Raw genomic sequence first — 17,600 nt, forward strand, 5'->3', positions numbered from 1 at the left:
TTAAGATTATTTTACGCAACAGTTCTGTAAGCTACAATATGAGGTCCTAAACTTAGCATCAAAGTGCATCCTTGTAGCTGTGTGGGCTAAAATAGTCAAAATGTTTGCCTTGTGGTAAGTTGAGCCAATGGCCACCACACCCCATACAAATGACAATTACAGTTAGTCAATTTTATGCATATTTTTGCTATGTGTCGTGTATATGAACTCAAGACGGTGCATTTGTATTGTTACAGAGCAGACATCATCATGCCCCGTGTAAAACAAACAGGGGTCTAGCCCACCTTGAGGTTCTAGAGAGAGCAGCCAAGGAAGAGAGTGAAGGGAGGAAGTCCATTTGAGCAGCAGCAAGGGATGAACAAATACACTGAATGAGCTAAGGAGCCTCAAAATGCAGAGAAATTGCCAACGGATTGGCACATCGAAACGACATCCCCGTCACAGACAACTGGTCAAGAAATGGAAGGATAAGTGATATTGAACAGAGAGATCTAGATCTTTATGGAGGCATACATTTAAGATATACTGTACGATATAGCACACACACCTCCATTCCACAAATTAAACTTTGACCTACCAGCAGCATCACCCACTTACCCCGTGGGGGCTCAACTTACCCTGTCTCTATGATCTATTTACCCCATACCCGGGGTAAGTTGTGCTAATAGACCACTTTTTTTGAACAAGCTATCTTTTCAAAACTGTTATGTTCACATGAATTCGGATTATTTCCCTAGAAACACAACATCCTAAAATCTATGTAGATATCTTTGTTAGAAAGATCACTAGATTTCCCTTGACGTAGTGATGCTAAATGTAAAAAACTAAAAATGGCCACACTCTCCCCCCCACACACCGAACACCCCACCTTTAAACCTAAAGCGTATAATGGTGTTTATCTGGACCATGGCCATCCCATAGAATTAGGAATTAAAATGATTTGTTAGGATCTCTATGGTCCATCCCTTATCCCGTCTCTGGCTGTGCAGGGTCAGTAGAGGGGCTTTATTCCTTCCCCTCCGCCCCTCCTATTCCCATCCGGTGTCAACGCTCCACGTAAAACCCAACATCTGTGGGCACCGACAGAAAAAAAACTGCACATCCCACGTGCGTATCGTCTTACCGACGAGGCGCAGTATTGCGCGGGCCATGGATCCGCATGCGATTCAGTGAAATGTAAGCTGTGTTGATTGAGCACATTGTAGCCTGTACTCATCCTTCTGGCGGTAACATTTCTGATCCCGCAGGTGGTGCATTAAACTGATAGACAATGTCCCCATCTGCCCAACGCCAGCTTTGGTACTACAGGCTGATTGATACCTGATCTCCTATACAGCTTCCTCATTCCTAACACAAGGCTATAATGTTGGACATGGACCAAGACAGTCAAAGACTCTCTGAGGGGTCTAGTTCTCTATAGTATCGGAATACACTCTGATACTATATAACTATAGTGCGCACACAATTGCCCTTATTATCAATGGATAATCTCTATTGAAAATGTATTTTTTTTAGTCCAGGACTAGGCTTAACCTGTGTCCAGGAAACTGCCCCTACGATGATTATTGCTCATCACAATTCACGTCGTCAACGCTTGGCTGTGGTTGACCATTCACCAGACTATCATGGAGGGAAGTCTGCCTGGGGCCTATTCATTATTCAATGAGCAGACTGGGGTATGTATGTGCGTTAGAGAGAAAGAGAGAGAGAAAGACAGAGAGAGAGAGAGAGAGAGAGAAAAAGAGAGAGTGAGAGAAAGTGAGAAAGTGAGAAAGAGAGAGAAAGAGAAAAAGAGAAAGAGAGAAAAAGTGAAAGAGATAGAGAGAGAAAGGGAGAAAAGTGAGAAAGTGAAAGAGAAAAAGTGAGAAAGTGAAAGAGAGAGAAAGAGAGCGATAGAGAGAGAAAAAGAGAAGTGAGAAAGTGAAAGAGAGAGAGAGATGGAGAGAAAGAGAGAAATAGAGAGAAAGTGACAGAAAGAGAGAAACCGAGAGAGAGAGAGATGGAGAGAAAGAAAGAAAGAAAAGGAGAGAAAGAGAAAAATAGAGAAATAGAGAGAAAGTGAGAGAAAGAGAGAAAGCGAGAGAGAGAGAGACCGGTAAACGAGGAAAATTATGACCACTAGCCAATACAAATCCTCCAGGGGTTTGATCAGATCAGAAACAGATCAGTTTTAGCCACAGTTCTACAGAGGAGCAGACACGGGATCCTTTCTTCCACTCAAATAACCTGTCTGATTCCCACTATAGGGTCAAATCGAATCGAGCTGGGTTGTACTGGGCTGACCATAAAGTAGCTGCTGGAAGGTTTGGGTCGGCCCTATAGTGTGAATCAGCCTCTACACTATCTACAGCAGAGGCTACTGTACCATATGCGTGTTGACTAGAACCTCAGATATGCCTTACAAAATCCCTCCATACAGTGGTTCCGCCAGCTATATTACATAAGTGGAATCAACACTAAGACTGTATCCTCATAAAGACATTACTAAGCCACTCTGGTTATTGTCATCTACGGTCACCTGGTTGATGGCCATTCCAAACAGATGTGAGTCACGTGACAAGAGGTCAGTGCCTATAATCACTTGGGCTGAGTCCCGAATGGCATCCAACTCCCTATGTAGAGAATAGGGTGACAATCGGGCCACAATCTTGGTCTACACAACAGCAGTCAACAGAGTGCTGTGGGCGTGGGTGGGTTGTCTGTAGTAGGCTATATAACAGATAACATGGCATGAGATTTAGAGTAACAACTACTGGATTATGACAGCTATAAATAGACTAGGAGGAAGCACAATGCATTATGACTACTGAACACATTCATACCGCATAGAACATTTTCTTGCTATATACAGCGGAATGCATGGAGGCGGGAAAAAAAACCATTCACTATCTCACAAATACATTCTTAAAAGGTACAATCACACTGAAACATACGGTCCAAGAAAATCTCTCTCTAACACGCGCACACGCACACGGAGCAATATACAAGGAGGACATGTAAGGTCAAAGCCATTATGCACAGAACAGAAAAGTCAACTGGTGCATTCTTGCTTAGTTATTATTAGTCCAGGTATTATTTGGGTAGAATAGGTCGGACAGAGGTATTTCACCTCAGAGCTTCTCTGTCTCCAGCCGGATTTATCCTCTGTAATCTGAACCCCTAACTGACCTCCAGTCATCCAATCACAGGGCACATAACCAGGAAATGATTCAAATATCCAATAACGCTGACCAATGGATCCGAGAGAGAGCGAGACGGAGCTTGGTGCCACTGTGTCAAATACAGGACTGCATTTGATATTTCTTTGGGTCATGGAGGCACTGTGCACGTGTACAAATGTAAGGACCTGTATTGGCACGTTGAAAGTACACATAGTACTGGCCAACGTGTGGATTAATCATGAATCAGCCAATCAGATTACAGTTTTAAACCCACCCAGTGGCTGTGGTCCAGGCTGGGCAGTCAGAGCAGGGAGGGGTGGAGAGTGGTGGTACTGGTGGTGGGTACTGATGGTGACTGGACCATGAAGCCCCATTGCGCTGCACGTGATTCGGACACAGCCAGAGGAGTTAGCCCTATCACTGTGTGGTGGTGGTGGGTAAGGCAGGGCAGGGCAGAGAGCCAGAGGCTGGTCCCTACTGCCCCTGCTCCCCCAGGAATGGCAAGCTCTACCGGGACTCTCTCTGGCGCTCCCCCAGGGGCCAACATAGATCACATATCCACAGGATCTCCATTTAAACTGCATTGCAATTAAAAATGTGTCAGCTAGCTATGGGCATCTGGCTTTCATATGAGGCAAAGGGGTGTTGAGGGATTTGTCGTTTCAGGGTGTGATATGCAACACGCTGCATATCAATGAGTGTGCGGTGAGCCTTGATGCTGGCACTTTCAAAGCTTTCTCTCGACCCCCATCTCTTCCCCTTCACCATCCCCCATCTCTCTCCTTCTCTCACTCTCTCTGAAGTAAAAATGCTCCTCTGCTTGACGCTCAGGTTTTTCTTTGGTGCAGCGTTGGAGTGGGGAAAAGTCGATCATGACAACACCAGCTTAAATTCTGTGATGTTACCAAACATCTGCTCAAAGCGGAGCGCCAAGCCTGACCCACGCCTGCCCAGCTCCAGTGTTGGGGGAGATGAGAGAGCTGGATTGTGTTCACTGCGGCGCACTGTAGCAAAATGTTTTGCAACGGAAAACAAAAACGAGCGTTTCCTATTGGACCAGTTCAGGTAGTCCCTCCCTGTTTCAGTAAAAAAAAATCCCCATTTGGTGCCTAATGAATACGACCTGGCTTGGTTGATGGAACTAGATTCAAGCTGTTTTTGGGTTGTAGATCCCCTGTTAGTCGCTTCCATAGCCAGGACTGTGGCTTTTTATAGCATTGGGTGACAGAGAGGTCACGTAAAACTCCTACTGTAGATTGAATGAAAGTCACTCTAAAAGGCTTTGAGGTGGTATTTAGTTATTAGAGCAGTCCATATTCTCACAAGGACCCGGGTCCTGCCCATGACTCTCACACACACACACATGCAAACACAAACAGATACGTGCGCGCAAAAACACACAAGGTCACGCACGCACGTACACATACATGCACCGTCATACTACTGCTTCGCAAATCAACGGCTCGTAGATTAAGGATGTTCTCTTTAAAGCGGCTTAACACTTGATATCATTGACCCGAGCTGTCCTGCTGCCCGACACCTGGACACAATGGAGGAAGGCTGGGATGTTTTTACCTAGAGAGAGAAGGAAGGACAGACTGGCTCAGGAACTAGAGGAAACTACGGAAAAGAGAGAGAGAAAGACAGAGAGAGCAAGAAAAGGAGAGTGAGAGAAAGAAAAAAGATGGAAGGAGAGAGAGAGAGAGAAATAGAAAAAAAGGAGACAGAAAGAGAGAGGGGGGGATAGAGAAAGGTTGCGTGAGATGGAGAGAGAAATATCGAGAAAGACGGAGAGAGAAAGGTTGGGAGTAAAGGATAGAGAGAGGTGTACAAGGAGAACAGGAGAGATGAGTAACCCAGACAGTGACCTCTCTGGGAGTGCAGGCTGCCAGGGCTCAGAGGGAGGGCCGGGGGAGGAGGCTGAAGGTGACCAGAGGTGCGGTTGCCTGGCTGGATGGGAAATGGAGAAGGCCATATGGCCCCACTGTGAGAGGCCTGAAGCAGCCAGGGCTGCTGCTGCAGGATAAAACACACCCATACTACCGCAGTACAGCACCGCCGCATTCTCTTAAAGTCACATATCCATTACAGGAGGTGGACCAACCGTATGGTTTTAGCTTACTGTAGTCTGTATGACCCACTACGTGTCCTCTGTGACGGTATTGGGAGATGTCACCCCATTCATCACCTCATGGTGTGATCAATGTGATAATCACAGGCACAATGTTTACAGTAATGTGTTCTAATGGATAGATTTAAGCCCAGCTTAAACTCTAGCTAACGTTAGCAACTCTAGCTAACGTTAGCAATCATGGCTACTTAGCTTCTTTGTTTCCACATACAGAATGGTTTTTAAATGACAAATCAAAATTGTTGTTCGAGGACAGCCCTTGTTAATTCTCAACAGTTTCAAATGAAATGTGCTTTCGAGGACAATTCTATAACAACGATTGTAAGTACCAATCAATCAAACCCCTTTCCCACCAATCCTATGATAGTCAGACAAGGTAAACCTTTAGAGCACGGGTCACCTGTTTAATCAAGACTTATCAACAACCTGCTAATCCTTAACATGGGCATGACCCCTCCATGTCGTCGCTATATCACCTGTGTCTTCAACATGTCCATGTCAACAAGGCTGTTTAGGTAATCATACATTTGACGAGGCACAATATAATATGAATAATAATAACATGCCATTTAGCAGACGCTTTTATCCAGAGCGACTTACTAAACAATGCGTGCATATATTTTGCATGCGGGTGGTCCGGTCACAGGAATCAAACCCACTAACCTGGCATTGCAAGCGCCATGCCCTGGAACTGACCCACAGAGGACCTTGTTTGGGATGTTACATGACGGTGCATATAGTCAGTTGTGAGGAACGACAGGGGTGGGTAAGCCTGGGTCGATGTGCCCTTGAGCAAGGCACTTAATGCTAACTGCTCCCGTAAGTCACTCTGGATAAGACCCTCTGCTAAATAACTAAACATGATATATAGATATATAAGATGTGAATACGGCATCCTGTACAGGGGTACTGTGCTGCTGAGACAGGATAAAGAACCCCAGACACAGATGGATAAACACACAGCTACACGCACGCACACACCTGTCCCACTTTGCTGTGTGCTCCCTGTGTGTGTGGCCCAGCAGCTGTCCATAATCCCATCCCCAGACGACAGTGCCACTAGGACAAGGGCCTGGACTTGTGTTTTCTCTTCACAACAAATTGGATCCCCACTCCCCCCCACCTCCCACCCAGGTCCTCTAATCTCTCTTTCTAGGTTAAGTTTTTCTGCTTTGATGTCACAAAGGATAACATCAGAAATCTTTGGAGTAAATCTGAGAAAAGTCTAACTGTTAAACTATTGGATTTTGTGACGCAGAGATTATCTACAGATTTCGACCTGTAAACCATGGCATCATTGGAAATCAAAAAATGCTTGGAGCCCAAAATCAGATTGAGGGCATTGATGTATGTGAGAGATTAAGAGTTTGTTACCTATTTCAACCAACACAGAGAGACTTCTTCAAATGTTGTTTAGCCAGACGGCCTTCATAGAAAGCAGGTGGATGGACCATCTCAGCCAAAAGAGATTATAAGGATTCAACTTCAATTCTCTGGTGCTGGGATTAAGTCTCCAGTAAGGAAAATGCTCTGCTATTAAGATTTTTACTTTGGCTTCAGGAGACAATTGAGTTGACGTTCTTCTGCCCGGAAGGGACAAGTCCAGGGCGAGTTTGGCAAACTACCTACGGAGGTGGTGTAGGAGATGTGAGAAATGTGCGGCTTTACACTACACTAATATGTGGAACTGAAGGTGTTTTATTTTACTTTGAACGTTTCGTAGTGTAAACACCGTTAAAACATCGACTACACCTTCACCACGGCAACTGCACCATCGGCAAGGAGTTGGTGCGGTCATCCCAACGCATCACCGGGAGCACACTGCCTGCCCTCCAGGACATCTACAGCAGCCGGTGTCACAGGAAGGCCAAGAAGATCATCAAGGACCTCAGCCTCCCGAGCAACAGCCTGTTCATCCCGCTATCATCCAGAGGGCGAGGTCAGTACAGGTGCATCAAAGCTGGGACCGAGAGATTGAAAAACAGCTTTTATCTCAAGGCCATCAGACTGTTAAATAGCCATCGCTAGCCGGCCTCCACCCAGCGCTGAGCTTAGTCACTAGCCGGTTACTCATCCCTGCACCGTAGCGGCTTCTGCCCTATGTACATATTCATGGAACATTGTAAACATTATTAAAGTGGCCATACTGTTTTACCCACTTCATATGTATATACTGTATTATAGTCAAGGCCATCCAATTCAACTACTGCTGTACATATCCTATTCTTTCCACGTATTCTTCAGATATACAGTGCATTCCGAAAGTATTCAGACCCCTTAACTTTTTGATACGTTACAGCCTTATTCTAAAATGGATTAAATTGTTTTATCTTCCTCAATCTACACACAATACCCCATAATGACAAAGCAAAAACAATTTTTGCGAATGTATAATAATTATTTTTTTAAATGAAATATCACATTTACGTAAGTATACAGACCCTTCACTCAGTACTTTGTTGAAGCACCTTTGGCAGCAATTACAGCCTCAAATCTTCTTGGGTACGACGCAACAAGCTTGGCACACCTGTATTTGGGGAGTTTCTCACATTCTTCTCTGCAGATCCTCTCAAGCTCTGTCAGGTTGGATGGGAAGCGTCGCTGCAGAGCTATTTCCAGATCTCTCCGGAGATGTTTGATTGGGTTCAAGTCCGGGCTCTGGCTGGGCCACTCAAGGACATTCAGAGACTTGTCTCGAAGCCACTCCTGCATTGTCTTGGCTGTGTGCTTAGGGTCATTGTCCTGTTGGAAGGTGAACCTTCGCCCCAGTCTGAGGTCCTGAGCAGGTTATCAAGGATCTCTCTGTACTTTGCTCCGTTCATCTTCCCCTGAATCCTGACTAGTCTCCCAGTCCCTGCCGCTGAAAAATATCCCCACAGCATGATGCTGCCACCACCATGCTTTATGTAGGGATGGTGCCAGGTTTCCTCCAGACGTGACGCTTGGCATTCAGGCCAAAGACTTCGATCTTGGTTTCATCAGACCAAATAATCTTGTTTCTCATGGTCTGAGAGTCTTTAGATGCCTTTTGGCAAACTCCAAGCGGGCTGTCATGTGCCTTTTACTGAGGAGTGGCTTCCATCTGGTCACTCTACCGTAAAGGACTGATTGGTGGAATCCTGCAGAGACGGTTGACCTTCTGGAAGGTTCTCCCTTCTCCACAGAGGAATCATCGGGTTCTTGGTTACCTCCCTGACCAACGCCCTTCTCCCTCGATTCCTCAGTTTGGCTGAGTCTTGGTTGTTCAACAATTCTTCCATTTAAGAACGATGGAGACCACTGTGTTAATGGGGGCCTTCACTCCTGCAGAAATGATTTGGTACTCTTCCCCAAATCTGTGCCTCGACACAATCCTATCTCTAAGCTCTATGGACAATTCCTTTGACCTCATGGCTTGGTTTTTACTCTGTCATGCACTGTCAATTGTGGGACCTTTTATAGACAGGTGTGTGCCTTTCCAAATCATGTCCATTCAATTGAATTAAACACAGTTGGACTCCAATCAAGTTGTAGAAACACCTCAAGGATAATCAATGGAAACAGGATGCACCTGAGCTCAATTTTGAGTCTCATAGCAAAGGGTCTGAATACTTATGTAAATAAGGTTTTTCTCTTTTGGAATTGTTATACATTTGCAAACATTTCTAAAAACCTTTATGCTTTGTCATAGATTCCAGATTTTAATTTAATCAATTTTATAATAAGGCTGTAACGTAACAAAATGTGGAAAACGTCGAGGGGTCTGAATACTTACGAATACACTTTACTATATATTCTATCCACATGCTGTCCATAGTGTCTGTACAACACATACATTATATACACACAAACTCCAGACTGACATTGCTCATCCTAATATTTATTTATTAATTCCATTTACTTTTAGATGTGTTTGTTAGATATTACTGCACTGTTGGAGCTAGGAACACAAGCATTTCACTATATCCGCAATAACACCTGCTATACATGTGTATGCAACCAATACAATTTGATTGTGCACAGTAGCGCCCCACTGTGGTACACTGGATAAGGACATCCAGTTCTTCTGACTAACAATATATGATTATTAATGTAATAAATTAATTACTGTAGCAGTCGAATAGTGATGACTATATCCCCAAAAGCTATTAACTTAATTGGTCTCCCAGGTCGGCTTTATTAAGCATCCAACGGAAGAAAGACAGAAACAGGGACTACCAAAACGTATTCGATTAGAGCTGCTTATTTTGGCTTTCCATTGAAAAACATTTTGCCACAGCTTACCCAAATGAATATAACCCCTGTGTGCCTGGCCAATAGTCATGAGTCATGACAGCGGTCTGAGTCAGAGTTAAGGCACACTTAAGTCAGACTTAAACTGAGGGTCAGTGCCATGTTAACATCCAAGGAGGAAAAGACAAGTAGGATCAATATGAGATTGACACGTCACTGCGGCGCCAAGGCCACGACCGGCCCTTCTTGCTGATACATCTACTTTAGGCATCAGGAAATATATATTTGTCGATACGACACACTACTGACACTTCCTGTTGTGACCATGAATGTTAAACATATTAGCCACAATGTAATACTGACGTGTACATCAGAATATACCTAATGGTACTAAATGAGTCAATTATAAATGACATCTGGTACTTAATATTGCAACTATGGTAATGGTACTAAATGAGTAAATCGTAAAATACATCTATGGTACAAAAGTGGGAGCTAAGTAGTTCATTTAAATTTTGTAAATACAGTACCACAAACACAAGTCCTATCACACCACATACAATGAATTAAATTATTTTCAATTTTATATCCCAGTCATCTCAGTGTCTGTTTTGCCCTGCATGACCGTAGGTGACAAAAGCAATGTTGGCATTTATAAAACCACTTAAAAGAAAAAAAACAAAGTAAACCTTGTCGTCATGCATTATATTTTAGTTGCATCGTAACAGTTGCGTCAATGTTAAGTACTGTATTCTCCAGACAGACCAGAGATGGTTTTCCTCAGATCCATAGATGCACACCAAGCTGACTGGATATACAATATATCAAAACACAGACATATTGCATAAGCAATATTTTCCAAATGATTAGAGAATAGTTTTTATTGGTTTGGAGAGTGGTTTGACACAGAGTTATGACTGGATTGAACACGTGGGCAGTAAAGCTTATGATCCCAAAACAATGATCCAAGTTCTTTTAAGCTTAATTTCCTTCTACTGAACAATCATTGGTGACTGAAATTTGACAGATCTAAAATATTCCTAACAATCCTAACCATAGGTTATCACCTACATTATGTTAGAACATTCAAATGTGTTGTCTACGCAAAAATAATTACATGTTCAAAGAATACCTTTAAGTAATGACATAATTTGTGATGGCCGGTGGATCAGATTTGACTGCTGTTTGAGCACCCTCTACTGTCGGGAAAAAGGGCAAACAGAAGTAACGTCCTACACCTCTGTCCAGGGACACACGAGACACTATCACAATGAAAACAGAGATCAGATGGGTCCCATTTCATTTATTGGGTCAAAAAAGGAGTGTTAAGGTCATTGCTCTTCTTCTCATTAAAAGGCAGTACAAGAAATCTCATTTACACTTAGAACAGTACTTGAAGCTCTGTAGTATAAGTATAAGGCAATGTTAAATACTCTGCATTTCTAGGAACAATAAAACAGATGTCAGTACAGGGTTTAACTCCACGATCAGGCTATAAAAAAAAATTAAAAGTAGTGAGGTGCTCTTCTTGGGCAATTAATTTAGATTCTAACCCATCTTTTGCCACAGCAGTAATACAGCAACAGAAAACATGCAGTCAGGACAAGCGCCCTCTTTGGATTCCACTCCTGACAGTTCGGTGCCACAGAACAAGCTTCCTTCTAATACGAGTACTCTGAAGGCAGAGGTAAGACTACGCTCTCACTTTCTATGAGACGCTCAACATAAAAAGGGACACACTGCCCCAGCTGCTAAAGCATATCAATTAAAGGAAAACTCCACCCCAAAACTGTGTGATTCATTGGTCCATCGTTGACAGTCTCAAAATGTTTTGCTTGTCAGCAATCAAGTTCAAGATATGTAACTTTCAAAATGCATCATAGGGGGATGATTCCTGTATCATGTTGCTGCATCTTGCATCATATGACACAAAAAGCATCATTCAGGGATGATTTCTGCATTTTGAAAGTTACATATCTTGAAAACTTGATTGCTGACAAGCATTGAAACCATGTCAACAATGGACTAATGAAAAAAATACCGAAAGATAAGAGTTTAAAGGAAAACGCCATCCCAAAACTGTCTGTACTGTGTAGAATAAAAAAAACATTATCACTGGGCATCAAAACAGCATTGAGCTAGACCTTCAGCAAATACACCTTCATTCTAACCAACCCTCATCACTAACCATCTCATCTCTACCAGTCTCCTCATCACTAACCATCTCATCTCTACCAGTCTCCTCATCACTATCCAACTGAACCATCTCATCATCACTATCCAACTCCCCGGTATCATCTATACAGTGTTAATCAGAAACTTCACACCAACGTCGTCCCCAGGATCAATTTGCTACCACATAGAGCCGGATGGGTGGACGCCAACATTAAATACCTTCCTTATGACCTCACCTAGAAGAGCACTGGTCTACATACATGAACCCACCATTCCAACTGCTACACTCAACTTTTTTCACATGGAACTAGCATTTGAAGGACATGCATACATGTAGATATGGCACAAGAGACAAACAGACAAGACAGGGACAATTCAGGGGATCAATTAATCAAAACACGATTAGACAAAGACAAGAGACAGAATCAAATAGGAACATATTAACTTGAATTTGGAACAGTGATTGGTGACTAATCAATGGTTTTGATACAAGCAGGGAAAGGGCACTGGAGGAATTGAGCATGGAAAAACAGTGAAAGCAAATGAGTGCATATTCCACTTTAGAAAGAGCAAAGAAATCAAGACTATTACACAATCACGAAAAGAAAAAAAATGATTTCACCAGGTGTTCCTTGTTCCCCTGCACCTGCTCTGACAACCATGAAGGCAATAACCTTAAGAGCCACACTTATGCATTCAATGCCATTCAAACAGTCAATGAATGTGCAATTTGTAAAAAAAAAAAAAAAATCTAATCTATAAAATGGGTTTGTCACAGTCTACACCTGTTGTTAACGAACTAACAGTGAAATGCTTACTTATGGGCACTTCCCAACAATGCAAAGAGGAAAATAACTCCAGGAATTAATTTACAATCCGAGTTGCATCGGTTCGTGCCAATATTCACAAGCTGCTCTTTGTGTGTGGCTATTCAATCATAAATGATCAATGATTTATGCAATGAGCAAAATAAAAAAAATATAAAAAAAAAAAAACTGAAATAATATATTCATGGTGGCGACACGTAGGTTCTCAACTTCACTTGTCAGCTGTTCACTGTGTGAATTCATGAATCCATATTAACATATCTAAAACCGAACAAAACAAAAGTTCATCAATAAAATCTAAAATCCTCGTTATCAGAGAAGAGGCTACCGAAGCAGGGAAGACATGTACACTCAAACAGTTGGAGCATTGTGACATTACATTGCCATCCAGTATACCAGCTATCTATCCCATGAAAGGACACCATGTAATCCACAGGACCCGTTCTAGAGGTGAAAGGTCATTCTTTAATGCTGGGGGTCCATAACTGGGCCGTCCTCCCCACTGCCCATCTGTAAACATTTTAATGTCCTTCTGACAAGTGACAGTTGCTTGTCCACAGTCTAAGTCCTAATAGCAAGCGCAATAACCCAGTACTAGACAGGATTCTTCACAGAGGATTTGCAGTGTGACCACTGGGTTTCAACTCAGTCCAAACATTAGTCCATTAGTTTCAACTCAGTCCAAGATGAGTATAAATGTTATTACATAGAATTAACAAGTAAATTAGGGCCAACGACTCCAGGAGCGCTTCCACAGGAAGATATGCCTCTAGTTTGAATGCTTCAGAGCCAGCTAGAGGAGAAAGAAAATCAGAATTTACACATTCTAGATCATTTCCTATGAAATAAAAACGTTTTTTTCCCCCCTCACTTCAATGGGCCACTTGGGAGGGCATTCCAGGGCCTGATAAATGTTTGTTTAGATGAGGCCAACTGTAGCTCTCCTGGCTTTCTCAGTGGGTAAACGTTCTGAACAAAGTCAATGTACACAGCAGGATATCCCGTAGTGTGGAATGATGCACACTTCATAATAAAAGTGGGACCAAAGTGGACCAAACTCAGGGGGTGAAGTCAAACTTTCACCCACATGCTGAATCTGTGTGTGTGTGTGAGCGTGTATACTATTTACATTCAACAATGCTATGTCACACCTTGTGAGCAGTGTCTGCAAACTGCTGGGCTTTGTGCATTAGGTCTACCGTCTTGTCCTCGGCCCGGCCCAGTCTCTCCCCACGCTCCTGCAGGGCCTGGCTGGCCCTCTGGACTACACTACCCATACTGCCCCCTGGAGGGCGCTGCCCACTGGGACCTGCTCTAGGACCTGCTGCACAACACAGAGACAGAGCAGTGCATCAGAGATGGGATACTCAGAAGACTGCAAACAAATCCTGTTCATTGATAATTACCAATTATAAAACAGCCTAGGCATGAGTTCAGTATGTTCATGGGTGAATGTATCACAGAGAAGATGTGCTGATCTAGGATCTGCCCATATAATAATATTCATTATGATCCAAAAGGCACTCCTACACTGAGACGCTTTGTGGATACAAGCCCTGGACTGGTCAGCTTAGGACAAAGACTCTGCAACATTTGCTGTTGCTCTGTGTCTCTAGGCCCTGCAACTGCCTGGCACCTCTCCCAGTGCTACACATGACAACCCCCCTGTCAGCGGGTTCAATGGGGAGCCGCGTTCCTTCTCAGTCTCCCTGCCCCGGAGACTCAAGGCCAGCCTTTGTTTTTTAGCAGGAGGTTTGGACACAAAGTCACCACTCATCTAGGCACAACCTCATAGAAGAGGCATTCTCTACTGCAGTGGAGAGGTGTAACAGAAGACAATAGACCAAACCCATCCATCTCCTTAGAGAGGATTAGGAATCCATGAGAATAGAACAGATACAGGCCTACTAAGGTCATCACCACGCGCCTTTTGTCATCTCTGCAGAGATCGTGTTGCTACTCAGTGAGTATTAGAGGTTATTTGGGCTTTTTTTTTACTCACTTACCTCCAGCCTGAGAACGGCTTTGGTTTGAAACGATCACCTTCTTCATGCGGTTGAAAAATACCTTGCAACGGTACACGACCAGATTCATTTTGCAGGCATCTGTTAGAATGACAACAATGACACAAATAGTGGAATCTGATAATAGCCGTATTATAACCGTGATCAAAATAGGCAAGTAGAAACTACAGAACCAAACATGAATTGGAGTCCCTGCCATATTATATGAGATAAGACAAGCCACTCCTAGGGTTGACCCAGTGGTCCCAGAAAAATTCACACATGACCCAAATTCGCTCCCTAACCCTTCCCCTAGCACTTTGATTTGAAAACATGGAAGGGTTAGGACCAAGGAGAAGGGAGTGAATTGGGACCGACTGTTGATAGACTGCTTTTCCTTCAACACTCCCTTACCTCCCGTGAGTTTGGACTGACAGTTGACAAACTCAGTATGACGGGGCCTGGGACCCACGGTGCTCTTCCGTCTAGCCTGGGGCCCTGGTCCTCCCATCTGGCCCCCTTGGGCCCCTGGGCTACTCTGGCCCCCTGGGGCCTTCTGCTGATCCCCAGCTGGGCTACCAGGGACCGCCTCCTTGCCATCCCAATAGGTCTGACAGGCATGGTACATGATCTGGATGAAGATGCACTTCTCTGGCGCTGAGCTGGCCACCCATTGGTCAAAGGCGTTGTCGAACACCAGGTCAAACTCTGGGCAGTCCTGAGGGAGACACACAGGAGGGATACAGTATAGGTCACAGGACAGTAGGGGGAATAGTGGTCTAAACAAACAGACATGGGTCAGAAGGTCCTCCAATCCCAGCCAATAGGCATGTATACTGGTGGTGATGTCACCTTGTTGGGGTTGATGCCGTTGACCTGGCGGAGCTGCTCCACGGCCCACTGTGACCTTCTGGTGAAGGGGGCGGAGCCTCCAAACCGCTTGACTTTGGTGATGAGGAGCTGAGCTGGCTTCTTATTGGTCACTGGGGGATTGGGAGGGGTTAAGGGCTTACAAATATGCCAATACTGAAAGGTAAGCAAGCACACTTCATAACATCCACAATAGAGGAAGGAAATGTAAATGTACTCCCTACTGGAGTCAAGATAGAAGATTAAAAGACACTTGATAAAAGACTGGCTATCCAGTAATGATATGTTTCATTGTGAACAAATTAACCCAACACAGAAGCCATTAGCGATCAGTCACCATCACTGATCAAACAGACCGCCAATGCCTATTCTAAATATGTGAATGATCCTTCCTGTTCAATTTTAGGATCCATGTCCTCTGACAGTGTCAGACGCAAAGATCTTTGATTAACAGCAGCACAATGTCGTTATTGCAACACGATGAATACCTCTGCATCCTTCTGCTCAGACAATGCCACTATGAGACGGTTAAACAACGCAGATTTTCAATAACCTACTGAAGAGAGTTGTACGTAGCAGGACTACAGAGCAGCAACAGGATAGTGAATTGTATAAGTCACACTGATCTATCTACTGGTCATCTCAGTATACCTGGGCCCGTATTCACAGCGAGTCTCAATGTAGGAATGCTCATCTGGATCAGGTCTCTCCCCTCTTATTCATTATGATTTAAAGTTGCAATATGTAACTTTTTGGGATACCTGACCAAATTCACATAGAAAGGTGAGTTATAGATCTGTCATTCTTACTGAAAGCCAGTCTAAGAAGCTGTAGATCTGTTCTATGTGCATCATTTCTATGCTTCCTGTTCTTAAGTTGAATTTGAGAGACTTTTACTTTGGTACACCAGTTTCAAAACAGCAGAAAATACTGTTTTTGGCTATGGAAAATATATTTCACAGCCGTTTAGACGGTAGCGATTCTCTACACTTGCTTGTTGTCATATCAACTGAAATTAGGCAAACTATTAGAATTTTTGCAACCAGGAAATGTTGGAGTGATTTCTGCATAGTGCATCCTTAAAAATGCAAAACTGATCCTAGATCACCACCTACTCCGAGACACTTTTTTAGGTTGAAAAAAAAAAAAATGTAGAATGTAGATGTAGTCATGATGTTGGATGCATAAAAAAATATATAGGTGTTACCTGACAAACAGATGTATGTCATGTATTCTCCCTTGCCTCCAGTGGGCAGAAAGGGGACCCTTTTCCTTTTTCTCCTCTTCACCTCCACAGCCACTAGCATCCTCTCATCCCGGGGAGCAAACACCTCCCTGTTGATAGCTGACTGGATATTCATGGTGGAACTGGGTGTAGGATATTTGATGAGTGATCTATGAAGATAGTAGACAGAGAGACTGATGATTAGATGAGTTTATTAGTCACACGCACAGGGTCACAGATGTAGTCGCAGGGTACAGTGAAATTCTTATGCTCCAAGCTCCAACTGTGCAGGTCAAAAAAAGAGAAGTGAATGAGACCACACACACACACACACACACACACACACACACACACACACACACACACACACAGCATTGATAAAGCTCCATTGGTGGGTGGGGGCAGGGTAAGTGTCCGTGTCCGTTGGGGGTGGAATGTCCATAGGGTGAGTAAGTGAGAAGTGAATGAAACATTAATATATACATATTCATTAATGTAATCTTGATTTCCTGTGTGTCATATATAGACCATCATTAAACATCAAGGACCCTTAGAGGGTTATTTCTAACTAGTAAAGTGGTGAACGTTACACCTCTAAAAGTGGCAGATCATTTAAATCAGTTGTGGATCTAACTTATTTAACCGGAGTGAATTAAATGAATCGTCGCAAAAGTATTTGCAATAAAAATTCTCCATGGTGGCCTTCAGAACAATTTGCAAGGGAGCAGAAATAATCGTTTACAATACCTGTTTTGTTGTTTTACCCCCTCACTCCTTCGAGACGCAGAAACAGAGAAGCTGCAGTAATGCTCACCAAACTATTCCAACGCCTTATAATGGTGTTGTTTTGTCACACAACAACAGCACGCCTTGCGGAGAAGGCGAATCTGTCTGGGACGCCGTCCCATTTGAGCAAGTTAGAAGTCACGTGGGAAATTGTACTGTTGAGTTGAATCTCATTAGAATACATTTTAATAAATACAAATATTATTCTTG

General features: G+C 43.5%; 1 protein-coding gene across 2 annotated transcripts; it reads right to left on the reverse strand.

Annotated features, from left to right (window-relative positions):
- Nucleotides 1-10,792: 10,792 nt before the first annotated feature.
- Nucleotides 10,793-17,500, reverse strand: stxbp6l (syntaxin binding protein 6 (amisyn), like). Of its 2 annotated transcripts, none has more exons than XM_029733256.1 (7): nt 17,352-17,500; nt 16,587-16,774; nt 15,362-15,492; nt 14,924-15,227; nt 14,513-14,611; nt 13,658-13,827; nt 10,793-13,299 (listed from the first exon to the last, which is right to left on the reverse strand). In XM_029733256.1, exons 2-7 carry the CDS (start codon nt 16,738-16,740, stop codon nt 13,276-13,278), a joined length of 882 nt encoding a protein of 293 aa, XP_029589116.1. In that variant the 5' UTR covers nt 16,741-16,774; nt 17,352-17,500; the 3' UTR covers nt 10,793-13,275. The 2 variants fall into 2 exon arrangements, with proteins under 2 accessions (XP_029589116.1, XP_029589114.1); XM_029733254.1 differs by having other exon boundaries at nt 13,658-13,830; nt 17,352-17,499.
- Between the last annotated feature and the right edge of the window lie 100 nt (nt 17,501-17,600).

This window comes from Salmo trutta, chromosome 35, assembly GCF_901001165.1.
Source record: "Salmo trutta chromosome 35, fSalTru1.1, whole genome shotgun sequence".
In the NCBI taxonomy this organism is placed as follows: Eukaryota; Metazoa; Chordata; class Actinopteri; order Salmoniformes; family Salmonidae; genus Salmo; species Salmo trutta.

Excerpts from the sequence above, each read along its gene's own strand:
- stxbp6l (XM_029733254.1), bottom strand. The coding sequence starts at position 16,740 with ATGAATATCCAGTCAGCTATCAACAGGGAGGTGTTTGCTCCCCGGGAT. Across the intron at positions 15,493-16,586 it reads GACATACATCTGTTTGTCAG|TGACCAATAAGAAGCCAGCT; the intron begins GTAACACCTATA and ends CCAATCCCCCAG. Across the intron at positions 13,300-13,657 it reads TTGCAGACACTGCTCACAAG|CTGGCTCTGAAGCATTCAAA; the intron begins GTGTGACATAGC and ends TTTCTCCTCTAG.